Genomic DNA, 23,846 nt, shown 5'->3' with positions numbered 1-23,846 from the left:
TACTTCATATGTGGAATGGTGATGTTAACGAATTCAAACTTCTCTTTATAGCCGATAAATCAATTGCTGGAGAAAAGAAGTCTAAGCGTGGATATATATCCCCCACCCAAATTTCCTACCAAGGTCAGAGAATCGAACTGCCAAAATTAGCTGATTCTCATATAGAAGCAGAGAATCCTGAACCCGTTGAGGAGAATATCCCAAGTTACGATGATCGAAAACAGTTTTGGGAAAATATTACTAGCACAACTAAATCTTTGATTGCGCCAAAAGTATACACTAGAGGGAAATTATTAACGGATGCTGACACAGAAAAAGTTCAAGAAAATGTTGAAATCGAGCAGGATATTTACAAAGATAAAACACAGAAAATTGAGCAAGATATAATGAAAGAATTTACTAAAGATCTGATGCACCAGCAAGAGGAGCCTTCACCGGAGCACAAAATCCTAGACGCAAAGGAAAAGTTTGACGGGAAACTAACTGAAGAGGCCATTGTTTCAAGGCAAATTCACACCGATATCTTTTCCACCGAAATTGAGGAAACTGTGGATTGTTGGGCTCCAGAAGAAAAACAAATTTCTCCACAAGAGAGACAAGAAGATTCCCAATGTGATCCGGCTTATGCTACAGTAAAACAGAAAATTGGAGAGTTTGAAAAGAAGTTGTCTCCAGATTCAAAACCAATATATCCTTCAGAAATTGAATTTGGTTTTTCTGCTCAACGTTCTAAACAAGATGAAGTAAAAAGTTTTGCTGAAAATTTAATTTCTGAAATTGAGGACACAATAAAAAAGAGCCCTGTGCTGAATATATCGGCAAGTGAAATCCAAAAATGTTTTGAAAAGCATGAAACTCTTGATGCCACACTGTCTGAAAATGTAGAATCGAAAAAAATGATCGAATGTGATTCAATAATTGTCCATGAATCTACAGAGACAAGCGAAAAAGTTGCTGGGAAAATTTCCAAGGAAAATTTGATTGTTAAAGAGGCACAGATGCCCTCTTCACAAATTTCTCAAACGGAATCATCTACATCTAAGCATCAAATTAGTATTTTCAAAGAAGCAAATGAATCAACACAACAATCTATTCCTGTTGAGGAGGATTTTAGTGAAGAGTCGAACGTAAATATACTGTCTGGATTGGTAACCACAGAGCCAAGTTTTACAGTTGAAAAAGAGGAAAAACGTAGTTCGAATAAATCAACTTTGTTAAAGGATGACAAAGAAATAACAAAATGTTCATTGAACGCAAACATCGATGCTAAATTATCAGACAAAAAGATGTCAATAGAAAATTTGGAACAAATAACACAGTTGAAGGAGAGTTCTGAAGAGACATCAGTGTACAGTAGCAGTAAAGAGTCAGAAATAACTCTTTGTAAGGAGTTTTCAGATCAATATACGGAAAAAAATGAGAAAATTCTCGAAGAAAATATTTCAAAAGCACATTCAAGTTTCGAACAAGAAATTTCGACAGTTTTAAAGGAAACGTCAACAACACACTTCGATATGCAAGAAAAACGTTTGGATATAGTTGAGCTCGACTCATCGTGCAAAGAGGACAAAGAATCTAGTGTTAATTTAACTCTAAGAACTCAAAGAAATTCGGAAGAAAAAGCTGAAGTCCTTCAATTAAATGAGTCGTTTTCAACTAAGGAGCATACAATGGAAAAGCATATTGAGAAAGTTTCTGCCCAAAATTTAGACATTGATTCTATGCAAACTGAGATAGATGTTACCGATCTCAACAAAGTTGAAGAGAGAGCGGAGATTTTGGAAAGACTTGTTCAATCACCAATTCAGCACATGAAGGATATTGCTAAACCACTTCAAGTAGAAAATGAACCTGTAACTTCGTCTGCGTTAAACACCAGTGACGCATCTAGCGTGTTGTCCCCAGCTAGTGAAATTGAGAAAACTATTGCTGAAGTTCGTGAATCATTAGGAGAAGCACAAGAAACACTCATTGAGAGTCAAGGAAAGGAAGGAGAAGAAAAGAAAAGATCGCCATCAGAGTTTGAATTCAAATTCGTCCAGGTGACAAAGAGTAGAACAGATTCAAAATCTTCTGATGAAGAAAAATGTGTCTTCAGTGGGAGTGAAGAAAGAACCACTGCTCATGAATCAAAAAAACCAGATAGGTCTTCCAGCTCAGGGGAGAGCCTCAAACAAGACGAAAATATGAAAAGCCGTCCGTGCTCTTCAGACTTTGAAGGATTCGTAGTTGGAGCCGCCACTTCCTCGGAGTACGAGTCTGCATTGACGTCTCAAGAATATTCCCAGCGCTCAGTCACATCTCAAGAGTATGTAACTGCTGTCAGCTCAATAAGTAGTAACAAATCGCTCAGCTCGGAGAGTTCAGGACAGCAGATTGACATTCAAAGTGATGCATCGGAAACCCTTGTTCCATCGGCAATGGAGCTGGAGACTGACCTGGAGGACAATCTGCCAAATGAAGACATAGACTTGGGTCACGATACTGATCTCTTGCGCCCAGTAGGTACAGAATATCAGGTATTACACGAGACAAAATCCTCAGAGTCAGATGATTCCTACAACGAAGAGCTGGGTGAAACTTCTAAAAATATAATGGATGCGCAGTTGGACCAAGAGAAGCCGAGAATGAAGCGTTCGTTGGAGATGACCTTCCATCCAGAGCCAAAAACTATTGTTACGGACAGTCCTGTTTCTGAAATGACGGTAACAGAAGAAAAGGAGCGCCTGTTTTCAAGTATGGACGATACCATTAGTATCATAAGCACAAGCGTGTCAAGCGCTTCAGAGCTGGACCAGCGAACAGTGATGGAAAACTTTGCTTCGCAGACACAATCACTGCACTCAACAGAACTATTAAGCAGTGTGGAAATAGTTGAAGAAAATGACACCACTCAAACAACAATGACATCATCTTCAAAGGAAGTAGTAAATTCTAGTTTTGATAAGATGGATTGTGAAAAGAACATAGAGACCATCAGGGATTCATCTGAAATCAAAGAAGTTAGCTCTGTCACAATAATGTCTAGCTCGTCAGATGAAAAATCAGTCGCAACCCAAATCACGTCATCACATGAAAAGCAAATTGAAAAAGACAATGCTGAAAATACCAGTCGTTTGCGAGAGGAAGAATCCAGCGAACAGGAAATCAACTTCCAGAAAGAGCTTCAAGATGACGATGAGAAAGATGTTGACGAGGCAGACGAAGAACTTATCATTCCACATTATGAAGAAACAACCAAAGATGAGGAGGTTCAAGAGGAGCACAAAAATTTTTCACACACCTTCATTGATGGCGTGAAAAACGTGGTGGAACGACCTCGAACGCCGGAGCCCGATACAGAAAAATTTGTTTCTTTAAAAGAGAAAAGCTTTGATGCGAAGAAATCTCTACCAGAAGTTCCACATTTCCCATCTCAAGGTATTTCTTCAACGTGCTTGCCTCCAACAATTTTGGAAGACGATGATGCTGAGAAAAAGATCGAAGCTATGAACAATGTTAAAGATATTGAATGCATTGAAGTTACTGATATTCCAGACATTCAAATAACTCAACATCAAACGCCAGTCGCAAAAAAACACTTTGAATATCCAGATTCCCTTTCAGATGACTCAGTGCCTACAAGTAGTAACAAAGTTCTCAAAGAAAATAAAATCGAGAAAACCATAACGGAACCTCAAAGCACCACAGAAGCTTCGGATATATCACCAGATGACGAACTTGTCATTCTGACGAAAGATGACATATCTGAAGTCATTAAAGGCAAGAATGTGGATGTAGATAAATCACCCGAGTCAGAAGGGACAGACTCTTTCGAACTGTTAGAAAAGGCAGAAGGAGAAAAGGAGCCAGAAAAGAAATCCGACGATGACGAGTTCCTCATAATAGAAGAACTAGCAGACGAAGCAGATGAAACTGCGTGTATTGCATCCGTGCCGCAAGCTATTCCTAGAGAGTCTAAAATTCCTATTCCTCGCCGGAAATCAGCCAAACAAGATGATGATTTGTTGGTATCCTCACCACCACCAACTAGTACGAGGCTAACTGAAGTTAAATACTACCCGGATGACAAATCTGAGCTGCCATTTCAACTAGAAGGAACTAGTTTTCAGCCGCAGAATGTTGAGGAGTACAAGAAAGATGTGGAAGAAGGGAAAAAATGGATTGAACAGCAATTCCGAGGCGAGTATGATGAGTTTGAACAAAGGGGTCGGCTCGAGGATATCGAAGAAAAAGAAGAAACAGAGCAAAGCCACAGTGGCAGCAAAGTTGGGAGTCTTGGTAGCTACAAGGACTCATTCAGCAGCACGCCAGAATACGATGTTCTGGCTGGCAAGAAATACTTCTCCAAAAGCAGCGAGCATGACGATGTGTCGATGGGATCACTCCAAGAATTTGAAAAGCTAGAGCGAGACATTGCTATGCGCCAATCTTCAGGATCTCAAGACTCGATCAACGGTGGAAGTTTTCAACGCCGATACCTGACGAGCCGCACAGGCCAAGGAGATGATCTCTCTGTTTCATCATTGAAGGAGTTTGAGCGTCTCGAAATCGCCTGCATTCAGGCAGAAACAATCGAGATCAAAGCCAAGGAAGAAGAAGCAATGCTCTCAGAAATTGACGAGGGCCACGAAAGCCAAGTGTCAGAGTCTGAGAGCTGTGAGACAATATCTGAGGCAGGGAAAGAGTCTGACTCCGATGACTACGATAACAGAATGTTTGAAATTGATGAAATAATTCGTCAAGCACAGTTCAACGTTGAGACATTCGAGGCCAAAAAAGAAGGTGACAAGCTCGTGACTGGAACTCGAATACCATCAGCAAAGCATGCCAAAATCTGCAAGGAATACGTTCTTCAGTACGAGTGCGAAAATCAGGAAACCAATCCAATGACAATGAGTACAGATAGCATAGAGTCACTGCAAGCTAAAGTGGAGCAGAAAAAAATGATCACGTCGGCTGACTCGCTCGAGCTTGAACAGCCGAAGATTCCCAAATCACAAAGTGCAGATTCGATTGAGGAGGAGCTTAGGGCTGAGAAATCTAAGAGCAGTGCGTCCGGACACAGAGAGGACAGCCAAGAAGCAGGCCAGAGTGACGTGATGCTGTGTAGCACTGATTCGCTGGAGCCGACCAGTTCTACAGCAACGCACGCGACCTATCAATATGAAACCGACTCGGTCATGTCTTCGTCGTTTACAAGTGGTGGCTCTGCTACGATGGTGTCCAGCACAGAGAACGTCGACTTTGGCGTTGCCCATTTGACCGAGGAGCAACTGGCAGACGCACTCAAGGCCAGAGGGCTCGACAAAGGCGAGATGTCTGCTCAATTTCTGCTAAAAAACAATGAATCTTGGACCTACGTGACAGAAGTTATCGAGGGTGAAAGTGCTAATCGATCGCAAATGATCGAGAGCCTACCTGAATCGATGGATCCAAGGCAGTACTCTGCTGAAGTTTCCCACATGACTTATATCACCAGACATATTTCCCAACCCTCAAATCCCTCGTCCTCTGAATCCACGACTATAACAACGGTTAGAACTGGACTAACTTCCGTTTCAGCAGGTAGACTAATGCAGCTGACATTTATTTAGCTATTTTTTGAACGAAATTATTATACATGAGTTGAATTTTTCGTTACGTTTTACAATGATAATTTGGATTATGTTTCTCACATTTCAATGTCTAATTAGCAAACGCACAACTCCAGCGTTTTACGATTATTTTTTGCATGCAGTGTCGCAAAATTATACCACGTGCATGAGATTTTTTTGGCAAATATGACAATGTCAAGAGCTGTTTCTTGTGTATTACGACATATACGAAATGCAGTTGCACGCTGCTTTAGATGTTGTTAGAGAATCACCTCACGTACAAAGGAACACGTAGACACATATTAATTTAATTTTCAAAATTCTGAAAACCGAGAAAAAAGGAAAAGCAAGAATCCTATTTGCTCGACGGATCTACATGGAAACATTTCGCTATTTTTCTGTCAATCCCTCAACGTAATTGGCGCAAATTGCATGTCTGATCCTGTTTAGCATGTTTATTCTAACGGATTTTTAAAATGTGTGTATTAGCATTCCACATATGAGGCGGCAATATAAAAATTACTAGCCTCCTTAATATTTCAAAATTGGTATTCCCCAAAACCGATTCGAGAGCTTTGTAAAAGAGCTTCGAATATATTTAAAACCAAAAAGTTTATGACATAATCCGCATCAGCATTAAGGCACACAAACTTAGCATTCAAGTCTCAAGATTTCATCTCATTTAAAGTTTTTCTTTTTTTAATTTGTGACAAAATCATCATCAAATCCGCCATTTCCACATATATACTCATTCTGCATCGTCTGTGTAGTTTAGTCCTCACTGTTAAGTACTTTTTCTATAATTTGCAAAATTGTGAGGACCCTTTAAAAGTAATCAACCTGACATTACATATCTGTTGAAATCTAAAGCTTAGAAACGCATGCTGACCTTTGTGTACTGTGCTTTTGCTAAAGGCGACTAGAGAGCTAAAGGAAAAGTTGTAATGTTGCAGGCGATAATCAAACCGAGTCCAGTGGCACAGCCGAAGATGCGTTCCGTGCTCCGACCACACAATCAGAGTAAGAAAAATTTGTTGCTAAAAACAGGTTGAAATTTATGCGATTGCTTGCTACACGCACCAATTAATTCTCCCATCACAATTCAGTATCACCCCTCTTATCTGATTCTGCTGGCCAAAATTAATTCGAGATTGTGTGAATGTGTGTTCGCAGGGTCGTAACCAAAGGATCGCCAAAACCAGAGTAGATACGATACCAACACATCCCGACAGAATCTATCTTCCTGACTCTGACCCTGTGACCACCACGATAGAAAAGCTATACCGAAAAAATAATGGATATGTAACACCCGACCAGCTACAACCAATTTTTGGGATCAAATAATGCATAATTAATTATGCTGGCGTGCGAGCGAAGAAACATGCGCGAGTTGCTGGATACTACAACGTCTCTCTATAAACGTCTCTGGATAATTCTTTGAATGAACCCGTCTCCCTCACAATCCCCAAAAAATTGAAATAATGAAGAAAAAAACAGAAACCTGCATTTTTCACTCTGCTGCTGTAAGCTGGCTAACTTAACCAATTTGGTTTTCTGTATTTATTTATCCGACAGCCGATTCCTGATGTATGTGAACACTTCAGCAATGATTTGAAAGTCGTTTTTCAAAGCCACTACTTTGGAAAATAGAAACGAAACGTGTCCGTGCGTTTGTAAGTGCGCGTACCGGCGCCATTGCTCGACGCAATGGTGTTTTCCCGAGTGACGCGCTCCTTTCAAACCCAATCTCAGCACCTTGATTTGCTCCGTTTTTGCGTTTTATTTTCTGTTAGTAATGTGCTAATGTTGACGCACCTCGTCTTTTAAGGTACCGGGCGCGGGCCTCTTCGGGTCCCGGTGGGCCCGTCGTCGGTCGGCCGAGGACCGACGGCCGGCACCACCGAATCGTGTAAATTATTGCTCTAGTGTCTTGCTATGCTAGCTGTAAGATTAAGAAAAATGAACTTGGGGATGCGACTCATATTTTACGATGGTTATAATTACATGATTATCTTTCTTAGAATTAATTAATCTTAAGTTATTTTTCAATTTTTCGAATTTTGTTCTCTTCTTGTATTCTTTCAAAAAGTATTATAACAAGCGAGATGTTAAACAAAAATACCTTTTTTGATTTATTATAATGTGAAATTAATTATATTCTTAACCTATGAATACACACACGATATATATATTTTATTGCTCGTGGTCGGAGAAGCGATATCAAAATGTGAGATAAAGATGTATTTTTATTGTTGTTCTTATCTGATTTTAATTGTTTGCATACGGTAAAGGAAGATCAATAAAAAAAATATATTTGACATAATGCGAGAGCCCCAGTGAAAAGATGAAATAGCACTTGGGGACGCACCGATATTTTAATTTTTAACTTTAAGACGTGAAAAATATTGCTATGATGCTTAGACAGATATTTGCGTGTAAAGATATTTCACAAAATAGAGCTGCTTGAAAAGGTCAAATGTGAACAAAGTTAACGTTGAGATATTAAAAAAATGTGACGATGACTGGTTTCTCGGACGAACCACACATCAGGGCCTCGGTTCGGCCGTAGACTCCAGTCGTTGCTTATTATATATTATACATCTTGCGCGCTATAATTTTTGACTATTCACTTAAATTGAGGTAAATGATCGAATAAAGTATGGGTTACAACTAAATCACACTCCATCTGTGTTTTATTCCCCTCAAACACTTGCAGAAATAATCAAAATAAGACAATTAAAGGTTAAATTCGAAGTGATAAAAATCGATAATTCCCTGTTCCGAGTTCTTTCCAAATAATTTTTGATTAAAACTATGAATTTCAAAGAAATCTATTTTGTTTACTATTATTAAAATAAAAATCAATGCCATAAATTTAATTGAGCGGCCACTCTACCAAACAGTTTTCGTGTTTGCGTTTGAAGGTTGCTAGGCAACCCTTGGATCCACAGAAAATTCGAGCCAAAGACAACAAAAGAGACCTACTGACAGCGCCGCAGTGGAGACAATGGGCCTGCTGACCAAGCTGATGGCCATCCTCGGTTTCAACAGACGCGAGGTCAACGTTTTAGTGGTCGGACTGAACAACAGCGGTAAGTCCACGCTGGTCAACCAGTTGAAGCCAGAAGAACAGAGGGCCACGGAGATCGTCCCCACGGTTGGATTCAACGTTGAGAAATTCAACAGTTAGTACTTAGTACAGCCTTACACCAGCTTTAGAATTTAAAAAGTCAGCAAAACTGACATTTTTCAAGCTATGAAAATAATCAGTACAGTCATATAGGGCAGGGGGCAATCATTTTTTTCTGATTTTATTTTCAACTCTTTTCTTGAGCGGATGTTAACGTAAACAGTTCATATACGGAGCTAAAAAATCATCTGACGGTGAATAAAACATATATGTATTATTATTGTACCTAGATATGGCAAGAAGACGAAAGCTGCTCCTACCTTTTGATTATTTATGCATGCGGGTCCAATATCAGGGTTGAATAAATAATGTGTATGTAGTCGAACTTCGCTGCTGGATGGAAGAGCCTCCTATCACTCTCACCTCAAAAAGCACTGTCTTTTAACAAAACAAATGACACGACGAAACATTCAAGCTCAAAATAATCTACTTTGCTATTTTGCTACAGCTGACTTTGTTTACACTTATGCACAATGAATTGTTTAAGGAGTTAGGACGAGAGCGACTGAAGTCGAATCTAGAAGAGTGGGGGAGGGACTATAACACCCTTTGTCAGCGCTTCTGCCTCCTGCCTGCTAAACTCTGTTTCAAGAGAAAGTGACAGAATCTCTCATCTCTCTTTAGTGTATTGGCCCGAGTTTGCGGCCTCAGTATTTCATTGATTTTTAATTATGCAGACAATCTGGGAAGAATACAAATATTTTGGCTGAAAGAGAATGTGAAATAGTTGTGTGACACACAAAATACACAAAATAAAAGTTCAATATAATTAAAACCAGGCTTCATCCTCGTTGTCAAAAGAATTCGTCGTTTTTATTCCTCGACCAGTTTCGGCGTCATCATGGTTTTAATTATATTGAACATGGAAACAACCTCGAGTGGTCGCATTATTCAAATACAAAATAAAAGAATGACATTTCTGGAAAAATAATAATTATATTAGAAAGAAAAAATAGTTGTAATGCACACAAGCCAGTATTTGGTGAAAAAATGTCGAAATTTCTAAACGAATTTTTAAATTTTCCAGATTAAAAAGCTTGTCGTTTTTTAGTTAGGGAGAATAAGGATGGTAGATATTAATTTTTTGTACCTCGCTCCGTCCAAGAATTTTATTTTTTAGGATTTAGATATCTCGCTATCTTCTTCATAATATCTTTTCAATTAATTTGGTTCATTCGATACCATATATATCTAACAAAGATGTGTTTTCCCCTTTATTTATATTGGCCCTTTTCCAATAATTTTAGTCAGGACTTTTTTGCTCCATTAAAAAGGTTAAAAAGTAATCATAAATTATTGTAATATTTTCCAATTCTAGTTTGACAGTTTTTCTTGTACTTATCTAAATTAATTGACAACTCCATAATGATTAGCAATAATTTTAAAAATTAATGTTTCCAGACAAAAATGTTGGCTTCACCGCATTCGACATGGCTGGCCAAGGTCGATACAGAGAACTGTGGGAGCACCACTATAAAGATTGCCAAGGAATAATATTTGTGGTTGATTCGTCGGACGGTCTTCGATTGGTCGTCGCCAGAGATGAATTGGAGGCCTTGCTCGACCATCAACACATCCGGTCAAAGCGGCACTTGCCCATTTTAGTTTTTGCCAATAAAATGGATGTTCGAGGCGCCTTGTCCGCAGTTCAGGTACAACCATAAAATTGTTATTCGTTCTTTAAAAATTAATTAAAATTTTCCAAATCAGGTATCTGCAAGTCTCGGGCTTGAAAAAATTTCAAATAAACCGTGGCACATTTGCGCCAGTAACGCAATGACTGGGGAAGGCCTTCAAGAAGGAATAGAATGGCTTACAAACCAAATAAGGCAATCTGTAATGTTAGAGGAGAACTCGTAATTTACTATGAAAATGTACATTTAAATTATTGTAATGACAACATTTTTGAGTCTATCATCGATACTAAAATATGACAACTGCACAGTTACTCCGTCCGTCAAAATCAGACTGAAGAGTGACCATAATATTTTGGCTTCTTGTAGGCAAGAAAAAATTAGAAAAATATAAACCTACGGATGATGATGATGTGTAATAAATAAAACAAACGTTTAATAACATAAAATATATTATTTCATTGATTACTTTTGCAACAATTCGAGCGTAAATCCTTGTTTAATTGTTGTACCAACAAATTTAATGGGTGAGAATGGTAGTAAATCAATGGAGAGATAATATGTATTCACTGAAGCTCACAAAAACTTGCACATTGATTGATCGATGGGATTGACAAACAATTATCCTCAAAGTCTCATCATTTGGAATATGTATATATGGGCTATTTATACATGTACGAAAACGTCGTAGGCCATTGAAGAAAATCTTGAGATTCAGTTAGTTGCAGGGTTTGTATTTACGAAAAAAAGGTTCCTAAAAAATGACCTGTTCAACCAAAAGAAACTTAATGTCGGCTTAAGAATAATCAAAAAATCAAACAGACACAACTCTAGTTTCACCAAAATGCAATACAAAGTTTTGATCAAAGGTAAGGGAGCCAGCTCAAAATTAAAAATAATGAAGTTAGCTTACAACATCAGCCCTGCGAGCTGTCCTTATTTCATATATATAGGTATGGTTACTACAAATTAACGCGATGATTCTTATTAAGTTCTCACTCACTCCTTTTGTAAATTAATGAAGAGTCCAGCGTTTATAAATACGATTTCTTTGCTCAAGAAAACAACACTAGCAGGCATAGTAACATGGTTGTAACCTGTACAGACTAGGGGAATGACTTTGCAGAGAACAATTAGTCGGTGCACTTAATTACTTTACGGTGAAAACGATCGTGTTGCTGTTGTTGTGATAGTGCTTTGGTTAGTGCTCCTCGAAATCCAGAACCGATTTGTGACGCAGAAAATTATATATTATTAAATTTCGGTCGGTGAAAAAGACGAGATTTCAGCACAAATCACATTTTATGCACCGGGCCCGAACACGCGAGAGAAAACAAAAAGTAAACAACCCTACAGCTTTGACGCTCTCCATCTGTACAAAAATAATTGACCTTAAATCGTGCGCCCCTCGATGAATCGCACGTCAGCAGGGAAGAGCGCGACATTGCACGTTTCTGTGTTACTAAACAGGGTAGTATTATGGTAGTAGAGTTATCAAACTGATAAAAATAGCCATTGCGGGTGGTTGTGGTGGTGTGTGGACTTGTTCAACCAATTCAGCAGACGCACAAGTGACAAACAAAAGGACTATCACAGTCGGTAGTTTTGTTTGCGCCATCACAGGCTAGATTATGAAGATCTCATCCTGATTGGTGAGCAGAAAGTCCGTGAACTGGTTGATAGGTCCGATAGAGGAGAGCGTCATCTGGCCATGTTGCGGCCACACTAGGTTCGGACCAAAAACGACGGCAAGGTTGGCTGAGGTCATTTTGTTCAGGTCACTTCTGTCCATCACCTGAGAAAATTGAATCAATAGTTTATTTAGCCGCTAAGTATTAAATACTCACAGAAAAGCAATATTTAAATATACTTCAATTTCGTGAGCTTAAAATTTATTTCAGCCCGATAGCTCAAGTAGTTAAGGCATTCTCAGGAGTCAAAGCAATGGGAGATATTTGAGCAGTTTGGGAATCTATTACTGGCTGCCCAATGTCAGAGATATATTAGCTTTTCAGGTAACTCCCCAATGTCAGAGATGGGAAAAGGTGTTTAAATTAGCAAATATTGGAGCATTACTATATTACTAATCGCTAATTTAACCGCCTTTTCCCATCTCTGACATTGGGGAGTTACCTGAAAAGCTAATATATCTCTCATTGTCTTGACACTTCTAGAAATGCCTTAAAAATATGAGCCAAAAGGCTGATTGAAGATTAATAAGCAAAACACGATCAACTTGCCTTGGATAGGAACTGCATGATATATTTTAACGTCCTATAATTATCCTCGGGCAGCTTTTCTAGTATCATGATCTTGACCGTTCTGGATCGTTCGTCTTTGTCTAGCGTCTGGAAAGCGCATATTTCGTCATACAACTCATACGTCATCAAAGGCTCGTCCAGCTGCCGGAGGAATGTCTTGAGCAGCACGGCAGCCATGTGGACGTCTCCATTGAAGTCAGGCTTGTGTCCCATGTTGCACTGGCTCTTGATCTCCCTTACCAACACGGTCGAAGCCGAACGCCGGAAAATTCCCTCAGTCTCTAGAGCTGCGAAGAAAATTTCAGACGTCAATTTGAATAGCAAATCGTAAGGCCTACGCACCGTCAGGCTGGCTGAGAAATTCGACGCACTGCCTGACCACAGGCGGGATAAAGTCGTCGTCTGCCGGAGAGTGGTCCCGTATGAACTGCAACGAGACTCCAAATTGTTGGGTTGGCAATTGAGCGTGGAACACAGAGCTGGAGGTGGCGCTCGCTTGGTGGGTTTCTGGCAGTGAAACTTGTGGTTTTTGTGATGGCCGCAACTTGGCCATCAGTCGCTCATCGTGTCTGGTACAAACAAAAATTAATTTTGATGACGCAGTTTGCAATGACTATGAGAAATATCTTCATGAAATTGTCAATTTTTCAGCGGTGATATAAATAACTTAAAAAATCTAATTTTAAACTCGAATTATCACATAGCATTGCCTAAATATACATTAAAAAAGAATGCAGGTAACTAATGAAAATGATTTAATTCTTATTACTAATTTTAAATCTTTAAGGTGAAACAACTACCATTGAGATCCAAGCAGGATTTGACAAAAGGACAGACGATTGTGCGAACCCCAGATAAAAGGTGACCCAACATTTCAAAGTAAACACCAAGTTGAAGAGGTGACCAATAACCCACTATAGCGCATGAAAGTGAAAAGAAGCATTAAAGGTTAAGAAAATCTACTCACTCTAGAACTGGTTGTGGAATGTGAAGTTGATCAAAGTGCAGGTGCTGTCGTAACTCATGCAGGTAGTTGACGTACATGATTTTTCTGCCGAATTTCGCACTGAAAAGTCCACAGGATTAGAATCGAGCAGGCCGTGGAGGCAGCAGTACCAAAAAGAAAACAGAGGTCTCCATTTAAGAACAGAAAATGTAGGCAACAGCAGCATCACAACCATTAGAACAACTGAAAAGGTGTTGACTACAGGAGCTTGCATGACATAATAACCTTAAGAGAGCCACCTTTATGATGCTCCAGCTCATTCAAGTTTTGCTTGACGAATCTCGTGACGTGTACTAACATGAAACCTCATCTCTTTTATAATTCTCCTTGCCCCTTGCTCTCGGTGCAACTCATAAATAGAACAAGATCTTTGTTTGCGTCTCCCATCGGGCAAGGGGTGTCACATTCAAGCTTGCGGACTCTTACCTGATAACGGCCTTGAATAACTGCCAAATCACCCTGATGAAATTAGTGGGATGCACCAGGTACAGGGCCTTCAGGTTCTTCTTGTACTTGCGATCAAACGCTTTGTACGCCTGCCACAGCCACGACATTGGCGGCTTGTTTTTGCCGGTCAGACCGTAGTGGAAGTAGACCAAGCTGTAGTCCTCCTCCACAAACTGGTCAAGGGTTGCCATCAGGTAGCGCAGGAAGCGGTTATGGTTCAGCTCCTGGTTGCTTGGCAATTTGCAAGCCGACACAACAATCACCTACGAAAATCAGGAAACAAGATTACAGCCAAGTTAAATTCAATTTTTCCATAGGGAATTTAAGTTTAGATGAAATTTGGTTCACATTCAACATTTGATGAGACAAATTGATTAGTGAGTCAATAAAACTTAAATATTCCCTTAAGCATTTTCCCTATGGTCTCTGTAAGTTTTCTTAGGTACAAACAAAAACCCATACACATTCTGAAGCCTGATAACATTTCCTAAACCTAAAATATTTTAGAAATTATCATTTAGTATTTTTACTTCCAAATATAAGTTAAATAAATTGAACCAAAAATGTTATAGAAGTTTCCCAGCGACGAAAATGTAACTTGGAAGATAGTTTAAAAATATTATCTTGAACCATCGAAGAGCCATTTTAATGTTTCCCAAATCTAACCAGTAAATTGAAAATTCAGGGACTTATATTCCCAGAAAAAAATGACACATCGGTCAAGTCGAGTCTGCCCAATGAATATTATCATGTGACAATTGATGAAAACTATAGAATTCAAAAATCGATTTAAAATAAAATCCCGTTTAAGGGTTTTAAGCCTTCAGAGCCATAAAGCTTGCTTATGCTAACTCTTTCGCTTCGAAAATTGACCCTTGGTGATATTTTTTAACTCGTTAAATAGAACACTGTATCAATGATTTCAACATAAACTAAATAGTTGAATCCTAAAAATGTACTTGCAGGACAAGCATATAAAGGAAATTGATATTTTTCATAAAGGAAACCATGCTGAGCAAGTAAAGCTGTTGCGTCAGTCTCTATGCACCTTTAATGGCAGAGGGTATCCGGATTTTCATTTAATTGTTAAATCAATTGGATCCTAATTCTTAAGATCTCCACCATCTCTACTGACCATGAGTTCTGATGTAACAACACAAAGCTAGCAAGATACTGACAGCAATAAATTATTTGAGTGCATTTGCTATGAGTTAAGTAAGAATTTTAATTTTAAGTTGAAATTTTAAGTCATCAATCAAGATTGGTGGTATTTGTTATTACATACATTATTTTACTAAATTAAATAGTAATTAAAATTGATAAATATAAGAACTTAACGCTTCAGTTCTTAATCATTCTTTGTGGCAAAATATATTTGCCTCTATCGATTAAGTTTAAGTCAATTTGTGAATACATAGAACCTCAATGAGCCCTAAATGTCACTGAGTGCAAAAAATAGTGTCACCTTGGCATCGGTCCTGCTCAACGACTGTAGCGTGAGGAGTAGGCATTATTAAAAGTATCTGATGATCGAGAATAATTTGCCGTGTCAAGTGTTTCAATGTTAAGAGTTGCAGGGGAAATAAATTATTTGACCTTCTTATTAGACAACGAGATCGTTTAAGCTATTTTCACGAACACATGAAGCCTTGAAAGTTCATTGAAAACATCCAAGTAATAAAAATACAATACATTGAAACATAAAAATAAACTGCGTTGTTCATTAAATTTATATTACTGTAATTCAATAAATGCGGTTTACCAGACAATAATTGTGCGGAAAAAACTTCCGCGTATCCTGCTTGCTTTTAGCATGAAAATAAAAAAATAGGCCACATAACTATAGAGTAATCAATGTGTTTTTGAAATCTATATACGCGGTGACTGCAAATTATGATATAGCACGCATTACACAAGATAGATAGACTTACACAACTCTATCATCGATTAAAACAAATCACAAGTCCACTGTGTAAAATAAAACATTTTCATACAGTGAAATTTTTACTTTGTAAATTAAAATAATAGAAGGAAAAGTATGTACCCTATCTAAGAGTTGTTATTGGTTTCATAACATTCTCATAATATTTGTCCTTCTGTACAAAACAATATTTTTTTAAAGGTGAACAAAACGCAAACAAGAAAAAATAATGTTATGTAGCTCTGTTATTGTGTTTTTTTAAGATGGAAATACAAATTAATTGACCGGCAAATTGAATTTATGGGAGCAAGGGGGACGTGTAAAGCAAAAAGAAAGAATCACCTTTCGTCCGTATGCGTCATCTCCTGCCACCTCCACTATCTCATATTTGGCCACATCGCTGAAGTCATCTTCCTGGTCCTCAATGGTGGCCGCTGTGGGTTTTGCCTCCTCCAGGAAAACTAAGGAACTGTCCGCCGCTAGCTCTTTCTCAAAGTTTTCTTCAATAGTTCCGTCTGACACCGGCGACTCTAAATACTCGTCCAGCAAATCCTCCGGCGTCTCGTGAATTGCATCGCTTGAAGCCGCTTCCAGCTCTGTGTCGTCAAACTCGAGGTTAGGCTCGTAATCGTGGAAGTCTGATAAACTGGGGTACGGCTCCTCATGATCCGCTAAAACATTTTATCAGATTGGTTTTTAGATCAACTAGATAAAAGATAGATTGAAATTTTATTCCGGTGTTTGCAAGTTTTTAAAAATCAATAAAATTATGCATACAAAAATATTAAAAGAGATTGCAATACGAAACAAATATATGCAAAAATCTTGAAGAAATATTGCACATTGATTTTTTAGATTTTCTTTTGCGCGATAGAGCTGAAGCCGATAAAAAATTACTCGAGAAAATCGTAATCTTCTATATTGGTGCGAGCAATTTTGCTCTAAATACGCTAGGAAATAAGGCGATTTGGTGTTATGGATTCGACACGCATATCCAAGCACAACAAGACGAAAACACGGCACAAATAGATCAAACAAGTTCTAGTTTTAGGCGGTCGAACTTCCATCATAAAGCTAATATTTCAAATCGATTTACCAGCCACTCCTCGCAGTGGGCTTCCGAATCTCCTGTCCATCTTCCTAGCTGGACATAGTTCCGACTTGGCTGAAGGAAAACGGGAAAATTTAGGTCGACGTAATATCTCCAAAACAAACGGCTGGCCACGGGCTGGGTTTGCAGATGTACAGCTGCCTGCCTGCCTGCCCAGCGAGAGAAAGTGGACAAGCCCACAAAACCGGTTTAGCCGACCGCAAGCAAGAGCAACCGGTTACATGTTGACTAAAAATTTCATAGTTTAGGGGCCGCCCACATGTTGTTGTTGTTAGGCCTTTAAATTCCTTCTAAATATTTATCACGCACGTGACCACATAATTTTGGTTTGTGTTGGCTTGATCAGAGCTGTGGAATTTTTTGTCTGCTTCATTTAAAACACCGGTCTTTTCCGGTTAAAGAGAACACCCCCAGTTTTTAAAGATCGATTTATTTAATATCGAATGCGCAGAACCCAAAAACTATTTTTTTCTTTTAAAAATCGCCAAAGATATTTTAAGTTCTAGGCAAAGCTATCGCAATTAAATGTACAACTTTTGCCAATCAACTTTCTTTTGCAAGCTTAAATTAAAGCTGGTTTCAGCGCTTTGAATGAAAAGTTTCAATCGATCAATAAGAAAATTGAATCACCCTACCCCTTCCCTTTGACCCGCAATCATATGTTTGCGGGTTTGGCTTTGGCTGGTGTACAAAAAATATTTTGGTAGCCTTGCGAGCGGCCTGAGACTAATTGTCTTCATTCAGCCGCTTTCACGAGAAGAAGACTTTGATTCCCGACTCCGAACGATAAGATAAAAGAACATAACCCTCGCTAGAAAAGTGAGATTCGTGAGTGCTGTGTGAACGACTCCATTCGTCTGTGCACATTAATTCATTTTGACCTTCTTTGGACGTAGATCTAAAACCACTTTTCGGCTTTCAGCAGTAGCAAGAGAGCAAAGATGTCTGAAGAAAAGAAGACTACCGGCTCGGCCACTAGCCCTGTTAAATATTTCCTGTCCGGAGGATTTGGCGGCATCTGCACTGTGGTTGCTGGACACCCACTTGACACGATCAAGGTATTATGAAATATTAGTCCCCCTCACTATCAGATTGATTTAAAATCTAAATTGGGAACTGTCACATTTGATCTTTTCAAATTAGGTTACTGTGTTTTGGTGCTACTTTGCAATAAAAATTTATTACATTCGCATCTTACTTGATAAAATGGTTTAAAGATAAATTTTTTCAACATTTTGCCAGGACAAATAATAACAATAAGTAAATTTTAATAATAAATTGTGTGCGAGAAGTGCCACGCTGAAAATAAAATGTCCGGCTTTTTCCCAGGTCCGTCTTCAAACAATGCCCCGACCAAAGCCTGGGGAGACCCCTCTTTACGCTGGCACATTTGACTGTGCCAAAAAAACCGTCCAGCGAGAAGGTGTCAAGGGTCTATACAAAGGTAATCTTCTCATAATAAATAACTGAGCTGTTAATTATGTTTAATTTCTCTCTCATCGCAGGTATGGCTGCCCCAATTACGGGAGTCGCCCCGATTTTTGCGCTTAGCTTCTTTGGTTTCGGTGTTGGCAAAAGGCTGCAGCAGAGCACACCTGATGAGCAGCTCTCCATGAGCCAACTTTTTTACGCCGGAGCCTTCTCTGGCATTTTCACCACATCGATCATGGCTCCAGGAGAGCGAATCAAGTGCCTACTTCAGGTACGTTCGCTTTTCTTACCCTGAGTACCTAATTTACAGCATTTTTCTGCAGATCCAACAAGGAGGAAACGCTCCGCAGAAATATAACGGACCCGTCGACTGTGCTAAGCAACTTTACAGGGAAGGAGGAATGCGCAGCATCTACAAGGGCACTATTGCCACGTTATTGAGAGGTATTGTCAATTTAAATTTAATTGATTTGAATAATTGTAAAAGAGTTTATTCAGTTAACTCCTTCCGTTACATGGGTACAAAATTAACAAAATGTTCCAATTTTGGCTGATTCCTATCAAACTTTAATTCATGGAGTGTTTTGTGACAGTTCTGCCTGTTGCAGTCTCTTGTATTTCTCTTGCCGCTTGCGTTCCAAGTCGAGTTTGTAGGCTTTCTTTGAAAGAGTAATCACTTTACCATTGTGCTCAACTTGCCTCGGCGTCCCAACTCCAAGCGTGATTGGCGCCAGTTCATTTGAATGCTCATTTTTCGGCAGAGCTAAATCTTCCGGCAAATCATTGCTGATTTTGTTACTCAATTCCTTGAATGGAACTTTAGTGATTGGCTCAGTTGTTGCTATCGCTTGTGGCACCGTCACAGTCTCGTTCTTATCCACGGCCTCCGGAACTGGGGCTCTTTGTTCGACAACTTGAGCCTCGACTTGATTCCGCTTCGAATCTGCAAACAAAACGGATGGAGGAATCCCTCGTCATACGCTAGTTTACTTAGAAATGGGCATTAAAATTGTAAGTTTTATCTGAAGTTATCGTGAACAAGTTACAAGGCAGTAAATTTTACCTGATTACATTTTTAAACAACAGACAATAAATTACCCACTTTTCCATGTAAGTTAAGATTTCATTAAAAATGTTTACATTCTTACTTAACTTTTTACACACACGAAGAAAATTTTGTAAACAATTATATCCCATATTATTTATACTTTTTTCTCGAATTTATCTGTTTAGACTCACTTCTAAAAGAGATACTAACGTGTAAATAGCAACTTAAAATTTACAAAATGGTTCATTGTCAGCTCGCGTGTATTTACTCAATTATATTGATATTGCTTTTGTAATATTGTAAATAAGAATTTCATACCTAGGATCTTCTTTGCCTCGAGCCTTCTCCTGTTGATAGATTGAATTTTGGCCTCGCTGAGGGTGCACTTGAGTTCTTTCCGCAATGCGTGGAATACGCTCCAGCCTTCATACTGCAAGGGAGTCTTACATTTGGGCGCTGCTCTCTTCTCAAAGCGATACTGGTAGGTTTGCACGGTCATTCCGACACCACCCTTTGGGTCCGCACTTTGCAAAGTGCGGTCAACCGGCACCTTGACCTTGTTGATGGACATTGGCCGCCACTCGCGCATTGCACAGCTACAGTGCCACGGATTTCCGTCCAGGCGGATCATCTTTGCCGAGAGCTGCAAATGAAAATGTCACAAAAACTTGTCTAGTTATAATAATGCAAGACCTTTAGGAAAATGTCTTCTGGAAGGGTTGTGAATAGATTATTTTGCAGCTGCAGTTCTTTTAGAGAGGTGAGCTGGTCGAAGATTCCATTTGGTAGAGAGGTCAGTTGGTTGTTTGACAGGTCAAGAATGGACAGACCAAAGAGGCCGTAAAAGGCATCCATTGAAATTCGCTTTGTTTGGCAGTGCCTAAGGATGAGTTGTTCCAGTTTGCTTGCCGCCGAAAATGCGTCATAAGCGATCTCTTCGACTTGTCCCTGGATTTTTAATTTCCTTAGTCGTCTCGCACCTTTCAATGTGGACAGATCCAGAACTCTCAGCTTTGCGTTCGAAATTGTCAGAGTCCTGGAATGCAACTCAACTGTAGATAAACTTCTGGATTTATCAAACTGATTAAACAGACCTAAGTGAATCCAATCCAGAGAGACCGCCTACTTCAATTCTCAACTTCTGGTCTCCGCCCAGAAAGAGCGTTTCTGTGCGATTCATTACTTCAAAGGTAGACTTGTAGATGTTTTCTATAGGGTTATTGCGGAAGTCAGCCTCCAGCAGTTTTGGGAAAGGCGGCAAGGACAGCTCCGACAGGTACGACAAGTTGTTGTCCGACATGTCAAGTCTTTCCAACTCGAGGAGACCGGCCAAATTTCGGAAGTGCATCGTGAGGATGCGATTGTGCGCAAGTGAAAGGCGCTTTAGGTGCGGGGCCCCGTAGAAAGCAAAGTCCGGAATGTACAATAACTCGTTCTTATCTAGGGATAACCACTCCAGGCTCCGCAGACCCTTGAAATTTTAACACAATTCTGATTTTCAAAAATCAGAAAATCGGCACAACGTAAATTGTATTTTTTGGCCAGCCCGTTGGTATTCCTAGGAGTGTCAAGGCAATGGGAGATATTTGAGCATTTCTGGATAAATATTACTGGCAGCCTAATGTCAGAGATGGCAAAGGTAGTTAATTAAGAGACTATAAATATGCTTAAATAGCTGGGCCAACTCGCCAATTGCGGATTTTCGCAACTCTCCAGCGACTTTAGGGACAAATGCCTGGCGTTTCTATAAGAAGGCTTCGGTGCGGGTTTTAAATCCAAAACTCAGTAACAGTTAAATTTTTAATTATATTTCCCTGTATATGTCTTCACTGCGGCTCCAAAATTCTATCTGGAATGTCTCTCAGTCGCAACAAATAGTAAATGATCGACAGCAGATTTCAACCCAAAAATCAATTACCTGAAACATTTGCCACTTGATTTCTGTCATGCCGCAGCTCTCGATTCTGAGCACCTCGAGTCTCTCTAGTCCGCTAAAGATGGTCATGTCTGCGTGCTCGATGGCCGCCTTGTACTCGGAGTACGGCATTGGCTCGTCGTGTGCGACAAAATTAATTTCCATCGGCTGCACCGGCTGTTGAATTTTCCACTGGGTCAGGTCGGGGCCTAGATCCGGGATCACGTACTGCGGTGGTGGCGGAGGAGCGACGTCGGGCTGGCCCTGGAATCGGATGTTCTTCAGAGAGAGGAACTTGAGGTTACGTAGGGGGCGCAGGCAATTGCTCTTGAGCACCACGGAGGACGCGTTCGCCACGGCTTGGATGTCAAGCAGCACCAGCGACGGGAATTGCTGGAAGTGGTGCTCCTCGAAAATGACCTTGTCCACACCAGGCGCTTGCATGATGGTCAGCGCCTTGAATCAACATTTTATTTAACCTTAATGTTGGTGTCCTATGATCAAATTTACCTCCAAGTTGAGTGGAAGCCCTGCCATCCATGCGTCCAACTTAACGTCCGACTGATAAACGCAAATCGCCGTCCGCAGCAGGCCGTGGAAATTGATATTGTCCTCGTCAGCTAGGTGTATTGCCTGCAAACCAGGATTTAAAAAATAATTAGAAACACTTAAGAATTAAAAAAAAATATGAAATTAATTTAGGCTAGGTTAATTTTTAATGGCAAATAAAATCTCTGTTCATAGGATGTTTTGCAAGTTTAATTAATTTGTGACCGGTGAATAAATAATATATCTAACCTCGTTTGGATGCAACTTTGGCGCGTCTTGGTCCGGATTCCATGAGCTGGCGAGCAAATCGTCTCTGAGCTCACTGACTTGGCAGTTGCAAGACGAAGGACAAGAAGTTGCGCTCGGGTCTGCAAAGGTCGTCTGAAATTTTGTGAAAACATAGTTGGAACCCGTGAAAAGCTAAACAGGAAAGAAACAACCCCTAGCAGGAAGAGAATTAAAAACGTCTTCATCTTTCACTCTTGCGATGGGAAATGTCGAGGAGTCTTTGAGTAGGAGCACAGGAAGCCAGATTAATATTATCACTCTCGCGCCCAGCCTACTCGTAATCCAACTTCCCAGCTTCTGTTATGAAAGGGACAAAAATTATGATCAGGGTTGATTTTAGATGGATTTATTTACTAAATTATTTATTTATTATTGGGAAATTCCATTAATTTTATTTACTGAAAATATTTCATTCTCAAAAGTTGATTTATTTTGTTTTTATTTTTAGATGTACCTGCCAGTGGCATGTACTTCATGACCTATGAATGGCTGCAAAGAAGCCTCACCCCCGAGGGCCAGGAACCAGGCAAGATTGGATTACTGAGGACCATTTTCGCTGGTGGAATGGCTGGAATTTTCAACTGGATGGTCGCAATTCCTGCTGACGTGCTCAAGAGCCGCTTGCAAACTGGTTTGTGCTCTACAATTTTCGTCCAAAAGCGCAAATTTAAAGTCAACTCAATTTGCTGTAGCTCCTGAGGGTACATATCCGAACGGCTTGCGCGACGTCTTCGGCAAGCTGATGCGAGAGGAGGGTCTTTCTGCCCTCTACAAAGGCTGCACCCCTGTCATGCTGAGAGCTTTCCCGGCCAACGCTGCCTGCTTCATGGGCTTCGAAGCGTGCATGAAGTTCCTCAATTTTGTAGCACCAAATCTCTAGACATGACCATTGCAAGAAAATATGTATCATGCAGATGGTCTGCTGCTTGTTTATGTTTTTGTTTTAAAAGAAATATGACATCAATAATGTAGGTATTGGTCTGGTTTTTACAGATTTCTTTTAGCTCTTGTTCAAGACTGATCACAAATCATGAGCAAAACCTTAAAAGAGTTGTATGTTCTGAATAAATTTTCTGACGTTTCTAGCACGGCTTTGCAAAATTTTAATCAAACTTAGTTATTTGTACTTAATAGTTTAAACTTCATCGATATATTTTTTAAATTTACTATATTTTACAAGTTTGAAATACTTAAATAGCTAACCGGCGCCAACTCGCCACTTGCTTTTTTCCGTACCTTTCCAGCAGCTTTAGTGACAAATGTCTGGCGTTTCAATCGTGCGGAAAGACAAAAACTCCTCTGCGGCCACTCGGGCCCCATGTTATCCGCTCGGCGGTTGTTATTGGGACCAGGTGAGCTCATAGTCCATGGGATGTGCTGAGCAGAGGTTAAAAAATCAATAAGGTTACATATTTTGCAACAAATCTGGTTTTAAAGAATAGGAGGGT

The 23,846-nt window shown here is 39.6% G+C and overlaps 5 protein-coding genes across 24 annotated transcripts in view; 3 read left to right on the top strand and 2 right to left on the bottom strand.

Annotated features, from left to right (window-relative positions):
• Positions 1-8,277, top strand: part of Ank2 (Ankyrin 2) — a 114,946-nt gene extending 106,669 nt beyond the window's left edge. For 12 of the 15 annotated variants that reach the window (XM_065492762.1, XM_065492760.1, XM_065492761.1 and 9 more), the window contains 3 exons: positions 52-5,568; positions 6,551-6,617; positions 6,771-8,277. In XM_065492762.1, the coding sequence (XP_065348834.1) occupies positions 52-5,568; positions 6,551-6,617; positions 6,771-6,804 (5,618 nt within the window). In that variant the 3' untranslated portion in view covers positions 6,805-8,277. The remainder of the gene's footprint in view (positions 1-51; positions 5,569-6,550; positions 6,618-6,770) is intronic. The other 3 variants (XM_065492771.1, XM_065492769.1, XM_065492773.1) reach the window with 2 other exon arrangements.
• Positions 8,278-8,479: 202 nt separating this feature from the next.
• Arl6 (ADP ribosylation factor-like 6) lies at positions 8,480-10,851 on the top strand. Of its 2 annotated transcripts, none has more exons than XM_065492557.1 (3): positions 8,480-8,689; positions 10,189-10,439; positions 10,498-10,851. In XM_065492557.1, the coding sequence occupies exons 1-3, from the start codon at positions 8,605-8,607 to the stop codon at positions 10,645-10,647; spliced, it is 486 nt and encodes a 161-aa protein (XP_065348629.1). In that variant the 5' UTR covers positions 8,480-8,604; the 3' UTR covers positions 10,648-10,851. The 2 variants fall into 2 exon arrangements, with proteins under 2 accessions (XP_065348629.1, XP_065348628.1); XM_065492556.1 differs by having other exon boundaries at positions 8,480-8,782; positions 10,498-10,845.
• A 4-nt stretch (positions 10,852-10,855) lies between these two features.
• Positions 10,856-17,338, bottom strand: RhoGAP68F (Rho GTPase activating protein at 68F). The gene is made up of 7 exons (XM_065492549.1): positions 17,153-17,338; positions 16,399-16,727; positions 14,115-14,398; positions 13,650-13,748; positions 13,025-13,251; positions 12,662-12,969; positions 10,856-12,216 (listed from the first exon to the last, which is right to left on the bottom strand). Exons 1-7 carry the CDS (start codon positions 17,190-17,192, stop codon positions 12,046-12,048), a joined length of 1,458 nt encoding a protein of 485 aa, XP_065348621.1. The 5' UTR covers positions 17,193-17,338; the 3' UTR covers positions 10,856-12,045.
• A 469-nt stretch (positions 17,339-17,807) lies between these two features.
• Positions 17,808-23,486, top strand: colt (carnitine/acylcarnitine carrier protein colt, mitochondrial). 5 transcript variants are annotated; one of them, XM_065492551.1, is made up of 7 exons: positions 17,808-17,986; positions 18,093-18,225; positions 18,497-18,611; positions 18,673-18,869; positions 18,922-19,042; positions 22,847-23,029; positions 23,091-23,486. In XM_065492551.1, exons 2-7 carry the CDS (start codon positions 18,109-18,111, stop codon positions 23,276-23,278), a joined length of 921 nt encoding a protein of 306 aa, XP_065348623.1. In that variant the 5' UTR covers positions 17,808-17,986; positions 18,093-18,108; the 3' UTR covers positions 23,279-23,486. The 5 variants fall into 5 exon arrangements, with proteins under 5 accessions (XP_065348623.1, XP_065348625.1, XP_065348627.1 ...); XM_065492553.1 differs by having other exon boundaries at positions 18,064-18,225; XM_065492555.1 differs by having other exon boundaries at positions 17,808-17,995.
• Positions 19,076-22,674, bottom strand: LOC135945124 (toll-like receptor 9). Its single transcript, XM_065492548.1, has 8 exons — positions 22,551-22,674; positions 22,360-22,491; positions 22,072-22,194; positions 21,565-22,017; positions 20,741-21,117; positions 20,340-20,682; positions 19,965-20,289; positions 19,076-19,541 (listed from the first exon to the last, which is right to left on the bottom strand). The coding sequence occupies exons 1-8, from the start codon at positions 22,581-22,583 to the stop codon at positions 19,171-19,173; spliced, it is 2,157 nt and encodes a 718-aa protein (XP_065348620.1). The 5' UTR covers positions 22,584-22,674; the 3' UTR covers positions 19,076-19,170.
• Positions 23,487-23,846: the final 360 nt, after the last annotated feature.

Source organism: Cloeon dipterum, chromosome X (assembly GCF_949628265.1).
Source record: "Cloeon dipterum chromosome X, ieCloDipt1.1, whole genome shotgun sequence".
Taxonomy (NCBI): Eukaryota; Metazoa; Arthropoda; class Insecta; order Ephemeroptera; family Baetidae; genus Cloeon; species Cloeon dipterum.
This window is presented reverse-complemented; position numbering and strand designations above follow the sequence as displayed.